Raw genomic sequence first — 21218 nt, 5'->3', positions numbered from 1 at the left:
TGCATCTTACCAACCTCTAGCATCAGATTACTATGCTTGATAAAAACGTTTTCCCCTTTTACTCGTCTTATGAAACTATACTGTAAAGACAAAAGAGGGGAGATGAATTTGAGTTAAATGCTGTTAATTTAAACTTGTTGTTGTGGAGATATTGGGAGCTTTGTCTTCAACTGTATGCCAACAAATGATATGATGACAGAAGTCCACTCGCTGGAAAAGCAATGGATGAGAAAAAAAACCTTGAAAGAAAAAAGTGAAATCTGACTCATGGGGGCAGCAACATGACACCATCATTTACAAACAATAGCATTTGAAAATGAGCTGGAATGGCTTCACAGTGAAGTCAGGCAAGAGTGAATGGTCAGTCTGGTGTGTGGTGTGAGAGTGAGCAACAGAAGTGGCAGCAAGCAAGCCAGCGGGTGGAGAGACAGCACACAGTGAGTGATGTCTGAGCGGCTCAGTGCATCCGGTGGCGGGGATGGTGTGATGCACTGAGCAGGGCCATGAAGCGAGCCCGGTGTACCTGAGTGGGCATCTCAGAGTCCTCATCTGCCTCCGACTGACAGCCAGTAAAGAGGGGAGGACAGAGAGAGTGAGACAAGGAGTTATTAAAAGAGAGGAAACACAGAATCAGGGAGAAGAGAAGGAGAGCAACAAGGAGTGGCAAGCAGAGAAATAAGAGAGGGTAAGACGGGTGGTGGAATTCAATAGAGTAAAGCATTTTGTGATGGAAATTCGCTCAACCCTTGTCCAGTAGCTTAAGCAGCCGAGACTAGGCACTTCTTTGCTGTCAAGCTTTGCATTTCTCCAGAGGTAGAATAACGGGGATGCCTTCCAGAAGCAAACGTGTGAGGAGCTGCAATGATACCCCGCCATCTTTAAGCCTGTGCAGCTAATTAGTTTACCACCTACAGTCGAGTGTTGCTTTCAAAGCCAAGAGTCAACCAGGAGCTAAATTGCATATGTTTATGGGGTTATGCTTTGTGAAAACACTGTCAACCATGTCCTGTTGCTTTACTGGGTAGAGGCCAATCCTTGTTGCCATCAGAGGGTTACAGCAGTAGCTCTGTGTTGCTCCTTATTTTAAGGATTGAATTGTATTATTATATAGGGAAATTCAAACCAGAGCCCAATGTTACCAGAGATAGCATCACATTCTCTAAATATATTTGTTTTCAACCCTTTTTGAAGTAAAAAAACATAACGTTTGAACACAAATAAGTATGTAAGCTGAGCATCTAATAGGAGTTAACTTTGGTTGCTAAAGTAAAATTACTTTCTTAGTTAGACATTTGCACTAAATGTATTACATCTTGAAATTAAACTCGACATCTATTGCACATCTGCCCGTCCTACGAGAGGGATCCCTCCTCTGTTGCTCTTCTCAAAGTTTCTGCCATTTCCCCGCCGTAACTCTGGGGTTTCAATGGAAGTTTTTCCTCGTCCGATGAGAGGGTCCAAGGACAGAGGATGTCGTATTATGTACAAACTGGAAAGTCCACTGAGACAAATGTAAATTTTGTGATATTGGGCTATATAAATAGACTTTGATTGATTGATTGATTGATTGATTGATAATCATAACTCTTTCACAATATCCTCACAACAAAATGAAAGCTTGACAGTTGAAGAAACTACAGGGGCGAGGTTTAGGAAACAGTATAGAGAGAACATTGGTGGAACAGCCTGGGATTCACATCATGGCTTTAGCTCGTTAATAAGAAAGCTAGCCATTGGAAAAGACATTAAAATACAGGTAAAGTGTGTTTTAAAATATCTAAGAGAAAGAAAAAGATCTAAATAGGTGTAAGAAGATGCATTGCATGCGTCACATGCATAAGTAAAGAAATTCTGCTTAATGTTTCATGGAGCAGTACAGCTCTGATTCAGCTTCCCTTTATCCCTCCGTCAGTACTTGTCTCATGCCTTAAAGTATGACGTCTCTGCTTAATGTACAAACCTCTGTGGCGGTCATGTCTCCATCAAAGGCAAAGTCGGTTTGTTCGCTGTCAGTCTGCGTTCACAAACCGACCAAAACCATTCCGATTGGCAAGCAAGAAAAACAACAAGAACCCAAACTGTAAACCCGGGAAGATGCACTGATCATCAACACAGATTCTTCAGAACCACAGATGGAACGAATGGAAATGCTCTGGCTGTTTCTGTAAGCTACACACACATATATATCAGAAAACCTGCAGTTACGGTCAGGAAAAGAACAAAAGAAAGAAAGAATAAAAAGCAAATGAAAAGTAAGCAAGCAAAACAGACTCAGAGGAAGTTGAAACCTTCGGTCAGTCACTTAGACATCTAACAGTCATATGCAATTTGCTTTGGATTTGGACAGGGTTGAATCCTGGTTTATTTAAAGCATTCTCTGTGTTGTCGCTGGTCAAATTTGATTTGACAAACAGTAACCTGACTTTCAGGCCCTCCTCCCTCCTCTCCATGCATGTTGACACTGAGGATGATTTGGATGCGTCTAGCCGTCTCTCTGCAACACGGCATGCATTACTCTGTGATACTAAAGGGTGTCGCTTGAGGGGGGGACGAAAACATCTCTGCAGGGGTAATTTTAGACCTTTTCAGCAGAACTTCTATTTAAATCATTCAGTTTAATGTGTGCTGCTTTGCTTGACTGGGATAGTAACGCAGAGAGACGGAGTGCACGGTAACATGGAGGTGTTTCATGCAGCTGCTGCTCTTTTAGCCACATGAAGGTCGATGAGAACACTGATGTGGGTTAGGCACAAAGCTTTTTATGTTTGTTTTTAATATGAGGTTTGTTGAGAGATCAGTGACTAAATGAAGACAGGTGCAAAATTATCTCTGTATCAAATTAAAAAATATGTTCACAATGTTCTGCTTTAATCTGCAGCATGACAGTGACATTAATTCATGGTGATTTGTTATTGATGATGCACACAGCAAATGTTCTTAATGTATAAATAAGCAGCCAAACTTATGTGATTAAAAACGTCTTAATATTTGTGTCTAACCCTTTCATTAAGGAGGATGAAATATGAGACTATGAGACGTGCAGCTTCATCTCTGTGTGAGGATGATGAGGATGTTTCCACAGGATGAGAGTGAGGCCGGACAGAGATGAGGTTCTGAAAGTAGGACAACTGACAGACACTGGGACACACAGTCTCCAGGTTGGCGAGACACAGGACGGGATAAGGGTTTAACTGTTGAACTATCAGTCTAAGCCAGAGGCGGGCCCTGGAACAAACGGACGCACACACACCTCCTCTTCCTCTGAACTGTCATGGTCATGGTAGCCCTGGGCTATGGATGCGGTCAGGGAGGCTGCCTTGGGCTCCAGGTAGCAGAGGCACAGCGCCAGGGGGAAGGAGAGGGTGAGGGCGTATGGGACGGAAAACGAAGTGGAGAGCAGGAAGAAGAAGATGAAGAGGAAGCAGGGGATGAGCGACGGTGACTTTATGGGCATGAAGTTCTGCGCGCACATGGGGAGGAAGCGCATCTCGGACAGATCGGGGAAGGAGATGTAGCCGTCCTCGTCCAGGTAGGCGGACAGGTCGGGCAGGTGCAGGGAGAAGGAGAACAGCATGCCGCCGCGGCTCTTGCCCTGCTCCAGCCTCTGCTTGCGGGCTGAGAGCAGCAGCACCTGCTCGTCCAGCAGTGCGGCCTTGCGGTCGGCTAGGGCTTGCCGGCGGCGGCACCCGTCGCTGCTCTTGGCCGGGCTGACCGACGACGCCCGTTTACGTGCACTCTCCCTGCGCCTCCGCCGTACTTTAGTGGATGAAACAGGAGATGAGGGGAGGGAGAGCTCGGAGCGGAGGGGGTCGGTTGTGTAAACATGAGGGGAGCACTGATGGAGGGAAAATGTCAACGGAGAGATGACGTGTGTGTGTGTAAATGGAGTGGAGCGAAAAAGGGGAAGGGGACGAATACGCATGAGCACACACACGAGTGTATTGTGGGGTCAAAGGAAGGACAAGAAAAGAAAAGCTAATTAGTAAAGCGCACACAAGATGAGAAGAAGCACTCTGGCCTAGTCTGCTGCAGAGGGAGAGCTGAAAGCAACTGGGAAATTATCATCAGCCATTAAGAAGTCTATTAAGAAAGGAAACAAAAGATCTCAAAGAAGGGTTTAAAAAGATTGCAGCAACAACTTGGTGGCATATCTGACACATTTCGTCTCATTGAACCAAACACAACTCCAGCGTCTTAAAGCTTCTTTATCCAGTGCAGCTCTGAGCCGGTTAGACGGCGCTTTACCTTTGTGTCATGTCTGAGCGGTGTTTCGGGCTCTGGCGTCTCTGCAGCCATCTGAGCGTCATCCTGCTCCGCCTTCTCTTCCTCTGCCTTCTTCTCTGTCACCGTGGTGATAACGTCTCCCTTGGCAATGACTTTGGCCGCTCCGTCAGCGGCGCTGTCCTTCATCAGAGTCTCATGGCTCTCGGTGATGGGTGCTGCAGGACAGGAAGATGGATGTGACACGTTTTAAATCACTGACCTTTTTACGGACACCTGTGGTCCGGTTTGACGTCAAAGGAAGAATGTGAGCAGTGGAGTAAAGGGTTGGGGTTTTCTCCTGCAAATTGTTGTTATAACAGCTCGTGTGTGTTGTAGCTTTCAGAGACAAAGCACATTTTCCTCCAGAGGAACCAACTGTTTAAAGGTTTCTGTCATAATGGTGTGTGAGAAAAAGCAGCAGCAACTTTTAGTGAGAAAAGTTTCCCTTAACGAGGCAAAATTAGGTACATGGAGGGGGAAATGTGTGCAGGTAACACAAAGAAACTAGACAACTTGATAATTTACATTTCTACTCGGGCGGCGCCATACATAATACAGAAACCCTTGACTGCCCCTCACCTCCGTCTAAGCTGCGGGACATGTTGTAGCGCTTGCTGGCGGAGCGTTCGAACAGTGGCGCCGGTCTGTGGATCTGAGAGCTCGCCCTGCGGGTCTGAGCCTGCGTTCTGCCGCTGTAGCGGAACTTGGAGCCGAGGCTCAGGAACTTCTTCGGTGGTGCATCGGGGGATACGAGCCTGTCACAGGGAACAAACACTCTCATTAATCAAAACAGAAATAACACATATTAAGCTGTGCGCTGTAAGACATTACTTCGCCTACTCATTTGAATATTCTCAAGAGGGCCCTGAGGCTTGGCTCGCTTTTTAAAAGACTTGAGAGAGCTGTTTTGTTGCTTAAAGCAGCAGAAAGACACTTCAAATGATGCCAAAATGACAACAACTTCTAACAGTATACACACTGTTTCTACTGCACTACAGATAAATCATCTATAGGGATTATCAGTAAACATATCTTTACTGTAAGCAAGATCCTGTCTCTTTTGTGCCAAGGGAGATGTTTTTTAAATCACTTATGGGTAGTGAACATTGTCCTGAGACCTCAACAAGTCAACGTAACAGCATTCAGGGAAACATGAGATGCTATTCTCTTAATTATAAAGACACCTACAGCAGTTTCAAAGTTATTTTCTATGGCAGCCAAAGCTCCTCTGTTTCTCACCTGAAGAAGGTGTGGTGCTCCACGCAGACCTTCCACAGCCGCTTTGCAGCGCGATGATTTGGGAGCTTGAAACCAATTGTGCTTTCAAACTGCTCAAACTGCAACAGAGACAAAACACTGGGGTCAGATTCACGTAGAGGGCAACTTTTACCTAATTGATTAAATCCTTTTCAATCCCATTTCAAATAAGGCATGCTTTATGTTAGAAGCGTTCATCTGTAATGCTAGTTTCCTGTATAAATAGGGACATATGTTGCATTGTTTTTCCAACAGATCTGAATATCTCCTAATTCTCAATCAAATTTCTAATTGTTCGATATTAAAATGTTCAGTAATACCTTAACACAACATAATAAATTAATATCAGTAATGAGAGGGATGTTTGAATCTGTTGGGTCAGGACATTTTCAACAGGAATAGGACTGGAAGTTCAGAAGCAATTTAAGCAGCGGCGTTTTAAAAGTGAGGTGCATTTGTAATATGCTGATGAACTAGAAGCTCATTTCACAGCTGCTCAACCAGAAACATTTCATTACCCCCATCTCTGGTAATCCCCATAATATATCTAACCATTATTTGTATGTCCTTACCTCGCCGGGACGGATTTTGATGTAGAAGTTGTTCCTCTTGTAGGAAATCTTGAGGATTTTGGGCCATGCAAACCTGTTGATCCGCAACCTGTCCCTGTAGATGAGCAGGCCACTAGAACAGACTCCCAACATGATCTCCACGCCTTCAGAGTCCTGGGAACAACCAAGAAATGGCAACAAATAAACCATTAGTTTAAGGAACTTCATTCAAAATGTCTCATTGTGAGGACACAGGACCCCTGAGGAAGTCTCTGTCCAAAATTTTACTTTTCTTTCCATGTTCAGCGCAACGTAAACTTTAATAAACTCTACAGGAAGTACAGGAGATCCAGGCGCCAGTGCACAGCAGGGTAAAGTCGAATTTAACAGAGCTAAGTTTGTGACAATAACGGGGTAAAGCAGGCAGGTGGAGAGTGGAATCAGGCATATGGGTCTCTAATCTTCTGTATGCAGGGTGTGGTGACGCTGGAGAAGGACTGGGCATTGGTCTTATGAAACGGTGAAGGAAACACACACTGATGCTCTTCACGGCGCAAAGCATGAGATGAGCGGATGAAACCAATGATGATGCTTCGAGAGGGAAGTCCAAAGCGGGAACAATCAGTCTTAATGGGATGTTTAAATGACAACTTGGTATGTACCCATGCACGAGTAGAAACCACACACACACACACGCAGGTAAGCACATGAGATGCAGCCTCTTACCTCTCCCTCAGCTGGAGCCAAGCTCTCATAGAGACTCCCTACCAACTTTGCATTTAATGAGAGAGGAGAGAAGACAGAGAGGGATGCTGGTCTGACATGTACATATTTTTCTTGTGTATCAAAACTGGCTCACACATCAAACAGCGAGCATTGATGTCTACTCAGTTTGATCGAGGCCGCCTCCTCATCTCCTCTTTTCTGATCTGTGGAAGCAATATCCCCTCCATCGCTCACATCTACACCCATTTTTGACTTTCAAAGCGCTTTTTGATAAGCGATTCATATCTACACTGATGACTGTAATTTTCTTTTATGATGAAGGCTGTTCTGCAGTTGTAATCCCGCTCTCTCTTTTGATTGCCCATGCTCCGACTCGTTTGATCCCATCTGGCCGGCGGATTACAAACGGCCAGACGGAAAATCATTCAAGTTGAGCTGGGCTCCATCCCACCCCCCCCGCCCTCTCTTCCACCCCCTGAATTCACAGAGGAAGCAGTGACATAATGTCAGTAAATCAGCAACACACAGCAGTTACACTGAGGCGTTACTGTGGCAGCCGGCATGTTTGTGAAGCAGCGGTGTTGTGGAGGCGAGCGGCACGGTTTACTGCGTGAGTGGAATGCATTAGTTTCATCTTACAGTCAAAAAAGATTAATTATTAAATCACTTGCACACTTTTGAATGAATCTTTGGGACACACACAACATCACATACATAAGAGGATAACGGCCAGGTGTGTATTTTTTTATTTTTAGACCTGAGAAAAAAGTCAGAATTTAGGTATTTTTTTAATTCAACGCTTTTATTCAAAAATATATTATTATTATTATAATAAATATATATTTTAGATCTGAGAAAATAGTCAGAATTCTGTCTTTAATCTCTGCAGAAGAAGATACGGGGCCACATGTGAACATTTTTCGGGATCTGACCGAAAGTAAAACAAATTTAGTTCTGAGAAAAGTCACAATTATTTACACATGTAGTACAAAAAACTATAATTTTCAACAGCTGTGATGAGCCATCTATAAACCTTAATTCTAATCACTAGATATTTATTTTCTAACAGAGACAATACATCTAGGGGTAAATTATTTCTACAAGAGGAGGTTTTAGGGACTTGTTACCTTAGCGTGGTGAAGATCCACGCCGTACATGGACAGCTTCTTGGCATTTTCCAGGAAGTGTATCTCAGCGTCGGCAGGTGTCATCCCCCTGAGCAAACAGATCAGGTGGATAAGATTAGTTAGGTATATAAAAGCTTTTGACCAATGTGAATATGCAACACTTAAAAGTCCAATAAGATATAAAAAGGAGGATAATTCAGAGTTTAATTGTATAAAAGCTTTTGGAAAAGGGTTGTTTTATGGATGCTTTCAACCAAAGTGAAACAGATGACCATGAGAGCATCCGTTTTTGCATAGAGGAGTCTTTAGAGAGACATTAATCTCTGCACTGTCATTGCTTTCCTTCTATCCAGTGGGCTACACAGGACTGCATCAAATTACCCACAAATCATTGTAATACAGGCACAATAAAGGGCTCAGACAAAGTACAGCCAGCTATAAACATCAAAAGGAAAACACAAATCCAACATCTGGAGAAACGCTGCCTTTTCAGGACAGATTATTATTCCAGGCTGTGAACATTCACACAGGTTGACTTGCTGGCTTAGAGTTGTGAGAATCAAGGCTTTTAAATCCCTAAAAAATATGTATTTTACATATGAAAAAGGTTCACAACATGAGCAACAATGGCTTATTTGTTCTCAAATTGTTCCATCATTGTGTGCCTTCAAAAAAGAGATGTATGATGATCATTAAAATCTAAATATAACAATGTTTCGGATTTGTTTGCATACATGTAGTCATCATGCCACTAATAACATGATCAAACCAAACCCACGTCGCTCTGATGGGGCAGAAAACCTCCACTTTTAGAGTGTTAAAATGACACATTGATGCATTTGTTAGAAAACGGTTGGGTAAAAGGTTTCCGAGACTAACTTGTAGGTCTTGTGGAGCTCCATGACCTTCTCCTCCAGCTCTTTGGTTTGGTTCGGTGCAAAGCGCAGTTCACTGATGTAGTCGCTGCCTAATTCCTCGGGGTCGTAATCTCCCAGCTCAGACTGCACAGTGTAGGAGCCGAGCACCGTGTGGGTGGCGAAGGAGCAGGGCAGCCGGCCTGACACCACATCGTCTCTCAGCTGCAGACACAGGTAGTACCTAAGAGAGGAGAGAGGAAGCAAAGCAGAAAACTAAATGGTTATTGTTTAGCCTTATAATACTAATTGCCTGCATAATCTGTTATTTTCCCTTATTCAACTCAATATTGAGCCATCAAATCATAATAATTAGATTCAAAGTGCACTATTTAGAATTTGTAAACAGTGATACAATTTAAAGTGGCCATATTTTGCTCATTTTCAGGGTCATATTTGTATTTTGTGACATGTCTCCCTGCTTTAATGTTCAAAAAGGTCTTTATTTTTCTCATACTGCCTGTCCTGCAGCACCTCTTTTCACCCTCTGTCTGAAACCAGAGCCCAGTCTGCTCTGATTGGTTAGCTGGCCGGCTCTGTTGTGATTTGTCAACCGCTTAGATATGTCCTGCCGCTTAGCCTATCACGTACAATGTGTTGGGGCACTAGCCAATAGAAGCATGAGTGTTAAGTAGTGATGTCACTATGTGTGTGGGAGAGCACATTTCCATCTAGAGGGGACTTTAGCCTCTGAAGACCATTTGCATGCACAAAAACCGATATAAACACACTACAGGAAAAGGAAAGATGCAAAAAGGGCCCAACATCAGGAAGCATATGCCACATCTGTCGCTCCCTCACCTTGTGATATCCTCAGTGAGCTGTGCGGGGTCTGGAGGGTAAAACTTGACGTTGAAAGCGAAGTTCCAGGGACCGGCTGAGACGCAGAGAGAACATTCAATTATCAAAGCAGCATTTTATAGTTGCATACTCCTCATTAAGCCATTCAGGACAAAATACTTGAGTGGCTTTATTAGATTACTGAACTCACTCCTGATCTGCTTCTTCAGCTCCTTGTTTGGGTCCAGCCAGTTCTGCAACAGACACAAAGCATTAATCATCACAAAATGGAATGCAAATGACCAATAACCATATAGTTTATTTTCAGTTACTGGCATAATTGCCTCATTTGTAATTCTGCTTTTACTATTTCTCTGTAAAACGGATTCTTAGCGTATTATAGATTTTCCATTACCTTCTGATTCTCTACATCTCTGTATGTGACGCCGAAGTAGTCCCTCTCCAGCAGATTGAGGTGGTCGCATACTTTATCGAAGAGCACGTGACCCCTGACTCGTTTCTGTGAGGAAAAACACAAGAAACATGTTCAAAACTTGGAAGCATTTTGAATGATGTCACCTTCAAAGAGTATAATTTAAAAGGATCAGACAAAATTGAATGAGTTTTTTCCGATATGCTAACTGCTTTCTGTTGATTTCATGTCAACATTAACGACTTTTAAATTTCAACAACTTCTAACTAGATTGCCTGAGCATTTAAAAAAAGGAAAACATGGATGGTAAAATGTATTAAACTACACCGTATTCAATATTATCATCAAAAACAAAAACGCACAGCCTAAAATAAAAAAGCAAGAAATAATAACTGAGTAAAATCTTTTGTCTCTTTATGTTTATTCCATCAATATATAGCACAATCAATAACTCAAAGCCCGCTTCTGCAGGACAGCAACATGAAATACAAAATTGCCTCATGATGCAGCAGAATCACAGAGCCTCTCCTGCGGGAGTTAAACCTCAGAGGTATTGCAGCTTCGTTTGACAAACTGGGCCACTCTGTATCGATCCCTTCTATAAAAAGCACGGCTGTATAAATACACACTCAGATTCCCTGAGCTCAAGGTGAACAATCAGCAATGTGAATGCTTAAAACCGATCGATTGGCACGTCTCTAGCTGAGTGCCGGATGTCGTCAGCTGCACTGGAGGTAGTCACGACTCACTTGTCCGGCTCTCGGGAGATATTTTAAGGCTGGGGGGGTTGCCACCACCCAAACGCCTTCCTCCTTCACATATCCAAAGCTCCTCACGTCTGGATTCATTGAAAACCCCTGCCACAGATTATTCTAGCAGCAGGAGCGATAACAGACCTGCATCTAGTTCTAGTAGTTCAGTGTGAAATAACCACTGTAGACTCACTGCCTGCCATGTATGTAATAGAACTATTCCTCGACACACACAGATAAATAATACCGCGCCATCCACCAACACACTTCCATCTCTCACAGCACACACACTCGTCCTCTTTATGCTGAGAAACTCTGGAGTGTCTGTGTGGGATTTTGCACAGAGCCATAAAGCCGCTGGTGGCAGAGAGTTAATCCTGCCTAACATCTTGGAGGGAATTAGCAGAGCCCTGTCTTCACTGTGACAGTAGCTTCTAAATGCAACACTCGACTGTACCGACTGAACCTCCACACACACACACACACTCACCAAAGAGGGTGTGATCTGCAAACATCTTGTTTAGATTCGGTCACATAGTTGTCTAACAGACGGGCTTTGACAAATAGCAGAGAGGTTAGGAGAAACAGCAGACGTATATTCCGTTTTTCCTCCGGTTCTTTATGAGATCAGAAGGAAACTGGATGGAAATGTGATTTCAAATTTAAAAAAAGAGCAACATCAATCTTGATCAATTTCAAGAAACAACAGAGTAGTTTTAGTGAATTTGGAGATTTACAATGTTTATACTTGATATTATAAAAGTTGAAGACCAATTTTAAAGTCAATATTGAAAGAAATGCACTAAAAAATGTGAAAAAATAAAGATTTTCAATTAAAATCATATATTGATAATTTCAAGACCAATTGTATTCTACTAAGTCAATTATCTTGCACTTCTAGATATTTTTACTTTGGAGAAGTAATGAGAATGTTTCACGAATTATAACAATTAAATAATTCAGGACTTGCTGTCTATGGACTAAAATTAAATGACTAATTATTGCAAATTTCTAATTAGAAGACAACATGTAGCATGCATTGCAGTGTACTTCAGAGGTAGGGATTTAAAACAACGACACTTTGGGATTCTCTACCTCCCCCCACTGAGGCATCACAACCTCTGAAGTGGAGGAGGGTAAGCAGGAGGAAAAGTAGGAAAGGATTACTGCAGACATTCTTCCCACAGGAAATTGAGCTGAGCTGGAAATTCAAGGTCAGGTGGATAAAAATGTCAAATCTTGACACTCTGGAAGGGTTTTAAATGGGATTGGGAGGAGGAGAACTCTCTGGCAATTATCCTGAGGATCCTCTGACTTCAATTGTGTCGCTGTGTCAAACACTGGAGCTGCTCTCTCGTGTGTCTCTGCTGTAAAGTAGTAAGATACTTTAATGTTAACTTTGTTTTTGCATGCCTGTGTCATTTTAGACAACTTATCTGGTACGCAATCAAATAATTAGCCACATTTTTGCTTCCTTTTTCATTGCTCCTTCATCAGTCAAGACGTGGTTTCTGTAATGTTTCGACTACCAGCATCACCCAGGTGTGACTCATGCTCTCTGCATCTCCAGCACAGCTTGCTTTTCTATCATAGCTCTTTATTAAAAAGCTCCTGATTCTGTCACGAGTCGCAACCGTGTGAAAAAATTACTTTTCAGACAGTGTTACGTGACTCACAGCATGAATCCCTTTATCAATTTTCCCACAGCAGGCCGGCATTTACTCACTTCTTCTATTCTGCACTTCTTTCTCTATCACACTGCAGTCCTGTGTATGCACACTGGAATCTCAGTTCTCTTTAGTTTCATTAGAGTTGTTTCCATCAACGGTATCTTCTCACATGCAGGTCCTCTTAAAATGTCAATGTTATATATTTATTTTCATTTAGCACCTATGCCACTAAGTATTTTGGATGTTTTGGTCTCATTAAATATATATTTCAATTAAAAGTTTTATCTGTAAAATATCAGAAAAAGGTAATAAAACAGAAGAAAAATGTCCCACTGCCAACGCAGTTTTTATAATTGACCTCATTGCATATTGGTTTGTTGTGTGACATGTTTCATAGAGTGACTTTGAGTACCTAGAAAAGCACTTCCATGAAATGTATTATTTAATGGAGAAGCAGCGTTCAGGTATTTTTGCCGCTGCTTTTAATGGAGCTATTCATATCTAACACCAACTTTTATTGACGTATTTTATATTTGTGTTATTCAGGTTTTTGCTTTTTAATCACTGTTTTTAAATGCCATTTTCTTAATGTCTTTTTCTTTTGCATTTATGTAAAGCACTTTGTTGTTGCCTTGTTCTATATAAATAAACTTGCCTTGCCTATTATTATTATGTAATGAGTGCACATATAATAGAATATAATATGAACAATATTAAGTTTACAGTGACATAAATTAGAACAAAATAACAGGAAGCGGCTGGAACTAGTGAACGTGAGTTATGAAGAGAATGGGAGCTTTAAGTTTGGGAACAGGTGTCTCTTTTAGAATCATTTTCTTTGGGACATCTCAAGTTTTCTGGACGGATGGATAAATACATATATCTTCCTCTGCTTGTTCCTTATGCTCACACCTCCTTTAATGCACTGTAATCCACGCTCAGCTCTAAGTGTTCCTCCTGTCATGGTGTCGGTGTCAGTGTGAGATCTGTGCCAGAGGAGATTACAGGAGGGTAAACAGATGGGACTGCGGTGACGGTAATTGTCTCATTCAATTGTTTTTAGACCCAGTTCTTCAGTGTAAAGCCGATCTTTGCATTTCTTCTGAGTGATTTCTAAGAGGGGTACACATTACCAGAGATGAATCACTTTAGTTTAAGTTATTAAAAGGATAAAACCCCTTGGGGTGTGTGATGTGGATTTTGAAAGTGGGCCCCTAATAGATTAAATAATAATTAGGAAGACTGTTGCGGACACAGTAGAAGCTGTACTTCATTGTGTGTAATTTAATGTAATATAGTTTCCACTCTATGCTACAGAGTAAATTAATAAGCCGTTGTGCTTTTTAAAAACTTCAAAAAAGGCAGATTATAGATTTTATGTCCAGAAAAACTCTATTTATTAAAAAACATTGAGGAATCTTACTTTTAAATGAAAAACAAAAGTATAGTTGTTGACTTATATTTAATAACGCAATTTAATGTAAGTGGCTTTCTGCTGTTATCCCATAAAAAAAGCCACAATCAATAAAGGGTTTTTTATTCGTTGAATTGCAGATGCAGAGTTTTTGGAGCTGGACCCTCCATCAACAGGGACTAAAAGCTTTTGCTGCATTCATCTTTTTATAGATCGACTTTCAAAACCTAACAAACCTATCAAAACTAAATGCTAAAAAAAATGTAAATCACTTTCTGCATAAAGCTTCAGAACAACAGATGAGAGGAAGCTTGGAAAAAGAAAAGCGAAGTATTTCCCAGAGACGGCCTTCCTTAGCTTAAATTTGCTTTTGTATTCTTCCTGCTATATTTTCCTCCTCTCAAACCCAGAGAAACTCTCATTGTCTTGTTGGTTTTTTGTACTTTGGTTGTGTAAAATCAGACTGTAAAAAATGGATCCCTGTGTAGATCGAACTGATGATGACTGTGCAAACTGTCATATAAATTCTTTGTGACGCCAAATATCGAATTATAAACGAGTATGCACAACATTAATATTGCTGTTGTACATGCCTATTGCTTGAATCTTTATTTCACATCTTTCAGATTCATGGGTTCCCCTCCCTGTGGTCATTTGAAGGGCAATAGGTTCACGCTGACCCCAAGTTCCAGACCCGTGTCCTCAGGAATCCTTCCTCTGCCACAGCGGGACATCGAGTAATCATGCCAGCACACAGAGTCAATGACACTGATTCCCTCCAACAAATGCTCCCATTTCACGGTCTGAACCCTCACCTCACCACCTCCACAGAACAGACGACTAATCCCCCCCATCCAAACCCCTGGTGAGGAGGAATCTGCTCTGAGGAGATTTTAGGAGGAAGGTCTGGTACTCCTTGCTTTCTGTGTGCATACAGTTTGGGAATAATTACAAGCTAATACTTTGAGAAATGTCTCAACTTTCTATTGCAAACGAGTGCAATATGTCAAAGTGAAATGTCCCTATTCAGATTTATTCCTGAATTCCTAATGTTCTTAGAGAAAGAAGGACTGTTTGACGGCAGAAAGAAGCTTTTATGTTGCGGAGCTGTGACACTCATTTATAACAAAAATACATTTTCCTTGACGTGCACGAGAGGGGTTATTTCAGAATCCTCAGCGGTAAAAACTATAGATAAGTGTTTGTTCCACTCAAGGCTCACAGCGCTGTTATGGGAAGAAACATATCCTTATTAAGATCCTTTACTTTAAATGCAAATGTGCTGCGAAATCCACCAAAACCTTATGAGATGGATTATTAAAGGGGTCTATTCTGCTCATTTTCAGGTTCATATTTGTATTTAGTGCCTCTACTGCGACATGTTTACGTGCCTTAATGTTCAAAAAGGTATTGATGTTTCTGCCTGTGCTGCAGCACCTCTTTTAACCCTCTGTCTGAAACCAGAGCCCAGTCTGCTCTGATTGGTTAGCTGGCCGGCTTAGAAAGGTCCCACATCTAAGGTTATCGTGTACAATGTGCTGGAGCGATAGCCCATGGCGCGACTCCAAGTAAAGATGATGTCATTATGTTAGAGAAGTAAACAAAGGAGTCCAATGGAGGCGTTTTAGGCAGGGTGTATGGGAGAGAAACTGTGATTTTAGCCTTCCAGACCATTTACTTCCACACAAATGTATAAAACCCCCCGAAAAAGCATAAAGGGGCCCCTCTAAAATAGCTCAACTTCATCCGGGCTGCCACTCTCTAGTGACAAACGTACCATACTTGGTCTTTTGTTGCATTGGCCAGTGCAGAAAATAACAAATCCATCCAACACTTCACGCTCCTCTCTTATTTTTACACATTATGATTAAGATGCTCCAATTCTTCTTTCTGCAACTCACCCCCTCATTTCCATATTACATTTTTTACCACTTAAGATAAGAGCCACACAGCTGGGGTGTCGGGCGCTACACATTCACAACACACAGATACATGTTCTTCCACTGATTATTCCTTTTCCCCAGAGGGTTTATTTCTGGATTGCGGATGAGCTTTGAAGTAAGAACTAAACATTTAAGAACCGTTAGAGGAATTATTTTTTTTCTGTCAAGACTACACAGAGAAGCTTTGGAGGAAAAACAAATCCCACAAAGCAATTTGGCACAAAGCAAATTTGCAGTGAAATCCATTAAATCCCTACTTCTAAGAAGAGCTGTCAAAATAACTCAGTTTGATTCTATTTTAATACAACAGGCCTGGTATCATAAGACTGATACACAGAACTAAAGCGCGCAGCATAAGGAGGGCCGTGTTAGCCGTTTAGCTCCTCATGAGGGGGTCTTTCTGGGACACATTCATATTTTAATGCAGAAATCAAAAGCTCTGGTCGTCCGTCAAACATCATTTTAATGTGTTTAAATAATAGAATGTTTTTTTGTTGACTGAAAATTAACTCTTCCATGAACTCTGTTTCACCCTTTTTGTAAAGAATAGTGCTTTGTTTGTACTTTGTGGTCCCAGAGGATCATATATAAATAAGCATGCCTTCAGAATTCAGGATAAGCAAGCAAGAAGAGTGAATGCTAAATTAAATTAGTTTCAAACTGAAACAAAAACGTACATTTGCCCTTTACAAATTCTATCCAGTTACAAAAAGTTCACCTTAATGGTCGCTGTTAAATGGACTGGATCGAACCGCCATCATTCCAGGTAATGAAAGAATAACGTCTCTTGTTAAAATTGATGAAACAATCATTAACATTAAAGTCTAATTTACAGACTGATGCTGAGCTGCTGCATTCCTGCAAGGCAATTGGAAAGACCAAGAACGCTGCATGAAGTTTAATTTCTTCACGTCTTGCTACAACAAATGATTAATTTCACAGTTGATTACTCCGTTAAGTACTTTCCTGATGAAAAACTGTGTTGTTTGGTGTTTAAAATGTTAGAAAATAATGAAAAAGTTCAATAAGAGTCTCCAAAATTAAGTCCTCAATGGTCGTTTTTGTGCATAATTCAACAATTTAATAAGATGGAGCCTTTTTTGTAGTTCCTGTAATTGGTGATCAAGAACTTTTGAAGCTTTAATATCAAGTTAGATGCGTCTGTATATCAGTTTACACAGATGCACTACTGCCTTATTTCCCTTCAAGCGTTCAAGACCCTCTAACAAAAAGGAATCCCCTCTTCCTCTCACCTCCACGTTGACTGAGAAGTCGGAGCCGTCCAGCATGGTGACTTTGCACTGCATGATCTTCACCTTCTTCACTCCTTTCAGAGGAGACCTGGACAGACGACTGGTGGATGACTGATGGGAGACCTGGTCGTCCTCCTGCGGCTCCTGAGAGGAAGAAAACAAGGGTAACAGGTTTTAGTGTATTTACAGTTTTACACATGATCGTAGCACTGGACTTTACTTTAGTAAAACATTTTTTCTGCCTGATTGCAAATGTTCTGCTTTTAGGTTGAAAGTGTTCACAGAGTGGAAATTATAAATACCTCCTGTTCATTTTTTTGTACCTAACTGCCTCCCTAAATATAGAGACCCTGAGTGAAAGTAATCGGGTCCCACTGAGAGGAGCTGGAGGTGTACTGCCATTTTGTCTTAAACTGAGAAAATCCAATTTTCCACTTCGCTGGAAAACAAAGCCCTTCCTAACTGACTTCATGCAAGAAAAGAGAGCTTCAGCTTCAAGACATTTTTCTTTTTTCCTCCTACACAAAGTCAATTCAGTTTTCATTTTCATTTGTAAATGGAACATTTCTTATCTTGTTTCCAGGCTATATCCATCCCCTTTGTACCTAATCTGAGGTAGCTCATGCAGACCAGTTCACCCTTTTGATCTGTTCAGAAAATTACACAACCTTAGAAACTGAGAACTAAGTGACAGTATCATTTTAGATTTGGTTTAGCTAGAATTTCCATTAAATACCAAAGGATGTACTCAAACATTTGCAAATGCTTTGTGAATATTAGGAAATGATCTCCACAGATATGAAGCGTGCACCCGGTCAGACCAGACTAATATCTCAGCTAGAGCTGGTGTCTCACAGACAGTGTTGTGTCAGCTTGCTCTCAGTCTTGTCCACACAGCTGCGACAATGCCAATAATCATCCGTCATCCTCAGTGAGACACTGTGGGGGGGTTTAATTTGGATACATGTGAAGAGTAAAAAGTATAGATGAACATCATGGTGAACACCTGAGGGCCCTGGTAGCTCAGCAGGTAGAAGGTGTAGCATTAAGACTGAGGTATTGCTTTATTCCCTGTCTTTCTCATGATCAAAATGTCATCCCCTCTTCCTTTAGCCTCTCTTTCCTTTATCTCTCTTTCAAATAAAAGCAAAAATGCAGATTTTTTTATTTCAAATTCACTTTTTTTTTTACCCTCTTTGCCATGCTGGTGCCATACCTTTCGGAAACACTGGATAATTGGAAATATTGATCAAAGATACGAGTTTCTCATCAACTTTGATCTTGATAAAAGACATTTTCAGGAATCTGAACCAAACAAGATATTGGTCAATAAAACAACTACACAGGACTGTTTTTGGCTTATCCGATGAAACAAATATTGGCAAATCTGAGTACCTTATAACATTCCTACAAAAACTCCAGTGAATCCAATAAAGTCTGAAGGCAGTTGTAAACCTGATACAACCAGGACCATTAATAAGGAAGATACTGCAGAAGAGCAACATCTCTAGAGTGCTGCTATTTCTATAATCTCAAGGTGATATATCATCGTTAGCCAGCAAGTGTCATAAATGTTTTTTAACATATGAAATAATTTATCTATCCATCACCTGGCCCTGCCTCTGGTGGTCTCTCATTACAGCCCATCATGACTCACTGGTAAACTCATGCTCTACTTCTCCTCTTCGTTAAACAATCCCATACTTTTTTTCCGCCTCATGATGAGAGCCAACACTGCTGGGTTTGTGAGCCTCAGTTCGCTCAAACACGTGAACGATCACAAGACGGCAAAATGTCTTCAAACTTTTTTCCACATCTGGCTGTGGTGACTTTTGACCTTTAGACACCTGATAGCGCCGCTTGTAAATGATAGATATCAAATTTGAATTGAATCCAGAGCTAATCTAGTTAATCTACTACTAAATTCTCAGATAAGATCACCAGATGCATGCCTAAAATGTAACGTCACTGTACAAATGATAAGATAGTACAACTCAGAGCTACTCCCTACTCCATGCAGTCTAAATACCTTGATATACTGAATAGTCAAACCTCTTAAAACCAAATGGAAATTAAAGTTATTTTGTATTCTCTGGTTTATAGCCACAGACAGAACAAATGGTTGAGAGGCTTCAAGCTAGTGCAGGTAGTTCAAACTTCAATATGTAAGAGATTTGTTTGTGATAAAACTGCACCTTGAACTTAACCAGAAAGACTTGTGTAACTGCCACTTATTGAAGACCAAATACGCTTTGCATGCACAGCAATTAATGCTGAAGTATATAACGTAAAAAGCATGATTCTGCCTCAAGTTTGAGAGTGCCCCTGCAGGTTTGAAGCACTGGTAATTCATTCTGTAGAGAGATAAGATAGCGAGCCCTGAGCGTTGTTCGGAGCAAAGCACTTTGTGTTCAGATTACATCAGTGTCTGCTTGGGATGTCTCAAAGTTAACATGGACAAGCTGTAGTCTACACTCTTCTTTGTAGAAGGGATCAGGGTTTGTAAGAGACACTGAACTGAAGGTTTTTTAACATTCAATAAAAGAATGTTAAAATGCATATATACAGTGTTAACAAGCCTGCAGGAGGATCATGCTTTGTGTTGAATTAAACACGAAGTCTTCTTATTGAGAGTTAACCCAGAACAATATAAGCTTTGCAGTGATGCAACCAATCATTATTTTCCATATTGATTAAACTACAAACAGGTTTTTACTATAAATCACAGGATTCTTAGTTTATTATGTTGTAAAATACCCCAAAAATGCTTGATACAAGTTCCCACAGCTAAAAAGGGACATTTATTTTATTTTCAGTCATTGCTCCAGCCCTAGTTTTCTTTGCTCATAGCCCTACATTTCAAACCATGAACCACTAAAAAGCCCTGAGGTTCTGCTTCAGTCCCTCTAGTAGTTTACTTACTCCTCCCACAGCTGTAGAAGTGAATCGGTTCAATCAGCTGACGTAACACTGAGAATGAGAAACCTCCCCACTTTGTCCAGGGTTTTTTTTTAATGTGTTTTTCAACCTATTAACTGAACAAAAGCACAGAGTACTGAGAGAAAGACCAGTTCACTCAACTAGACGCATCTGGTGAGCAAACGTCATTGTGAACACTGAGGTCATGGCGTCCATATTTATTTTGTTCATTTCCATTTTTCCACACAAAGACACAATTCATTCAGGAGGGGGAAGAATGGCCTGTATGTTTTTATCCGATTCAAGCGACTCTGAAGGAATCTGTACATAAGAAGCACTGAATTTACATTACAAATACATACATAAAGTATGTATTTTGAAAGGTGAATGATTTGCATACTGTCAATAAGCAATGCAAGATTATGAAAATAACTCATTGTGATATTTCTACTTATATTGGGATTCAGTATGAACCACAAAAATAGAGCAACTGATAATATTTTGCATTATTATTATTATCATCTTGGAAAAAAGTATCATGGTTTGATTTTTTTAAGAGGATCTATGCCAAACAAATATGTTTTAATACATTTCCTTAGACAAGTATATGTAGGCTGGTATATCTCTGTATAATAGACTATTTTAACACATACAGTATATAGCCTTTAACAATTAATGTGCTTCCAGCTATTTTAATATTGCACTACATTTTGATTCATTGTGCAGCCCCAGTTTCAATGACCACTGTCCGGCTCTATCCAGCAGTAGGCCCGGCTCACACAGATATTTAGAGGCTGACCTGCTCTTTCCGGGCGGGGGTGCTGTGTCCGGCGGCGGCGGGGAGCTCCTCTGGTTGGTTCTCGGGTTTGGCGGCTTCTTTCGCTTTCCCCTTCTCCTTGTTCTCCTGCGGCTGCTTGGCCTCCGAGTCTGCGCCCGATTCAGTTGTCATGGTTAATCACGCTGCAGCGGGGGAAAGAGGGAAACGGGATGAGTCAGCTGACTTGTTATGCATTGATGTACTTTGCAGCCCAGTGTTATGAGAAGCTCCTCTACCATGCATACGCAGAGATGTGGATGATGTTTGACAGCAGAATAAGAAGGGAAATTAATGTAAGTGGCGTTGGCGCACTCAAGCTCTGTTCTCAATAATCTCAGGAGTGTCAGCAGCTGATAATGGAAAGTGCCTAGGCGGCTAATGCCTTGACATCCACAATTT

The 21218-nt window shown here is 41.1% G+C and overlaps 1 protein-coding gene across 6 annotated transcripts in view; it reads right to left on the bottom strand.

Moving 5' to 3' along the window:
- The window catches only part of LOC134865782 (band 4.1-like protein 3), a 48837-nt gene that overhangs the window by 11007 nt on the left and 16612 nt on the right, over nucleotides 1–21218 (bottom strand). For 3 of the 6 annotated variants that reach the window (XM_063885495.1, XM_063885494.1, XM_063885497.1), the window contains exons 2-15: nucleotides 20802–20962; nucleotides 17084–17227; nucleotides 10034–10138; nucleotides 9830–9872; nucleotides 9640–9715; nucleotides 8804–9022; nucleotides 7925–8012; nucleotides 6093–6245; nucleotides 5503–5600; nucleotides 4843–5018; nucleotides 4246–4439; nucleotides 1961–2014; nucleotides 524–559; nucleotides 15–80 (exon numbers count right to left, since the gene is read on the bottom strand). In XM_063885495.1, the coding sequence (XP_063741565.1) occupies nucleotides 15–80; nucleotides 524–559; nucleotides 1961–2014; nucleotides 4246–4439; nucleotides 4843–5018; nucleotides 5503–5600; nucleotides 6093–6245; nucleotides 7925–8012; nucleotides 8804–9022; nucleotides 9640–9715; nucleotides 9830–9872; nucleotides 10034–10138; nucleotides 17084–17227; nucleotides 20802–20951 (1602 nt within the window). In that variant the 5' untranslated portion in view covers nucleotides 20952–20962. Of the gene's footprint in view, nucleotides 1–14; nucleotides 81–523; nucleotides 560–1960; nucleotides 2015–3250; nucleotides 3836–4245; nucleotides 4440–4842; nucleotides 5019–5502; nucleotides 5601–6092; nucleotides 6246–7924; nucleotides 8013–8803; nucleotides 9023–9639; nucleotides 9716–9829; nucleotides 9873–10033; nucleotides 10139–17083; nucleotides 17228–20801; nucleotides 20963–21218 lie in introns of all 6 variants that reach the window. The other 3 variants (XM_063885499.1, XM_063885498.1, XM_063885496.1) reach the window with 3 other exon arrangements.

Source organism: Eleginops maclovinus, chromosome 6 (genome assembly GCF_036324505.1).
Source record: "Eleginops maclovinus isolate JMC-PN-2008 ecotype Puerto Natales chromosome 6, JC_Emac_rtc_rv5, whole genome shotgun sequence".
Classification (NCBI taxonomy): domain Eukaryota; kingdom Metazoa; phylum Chordata; class Actinopteri; order Perciformes; family Eleginopidae; genus Eleginops; species Eleginops maclovinus.
The sequence above is the reverse complement of the archived record's forward strand: the minus strand, read 5'-3'. Positions and strand labels throughout refer to the sequence as shown.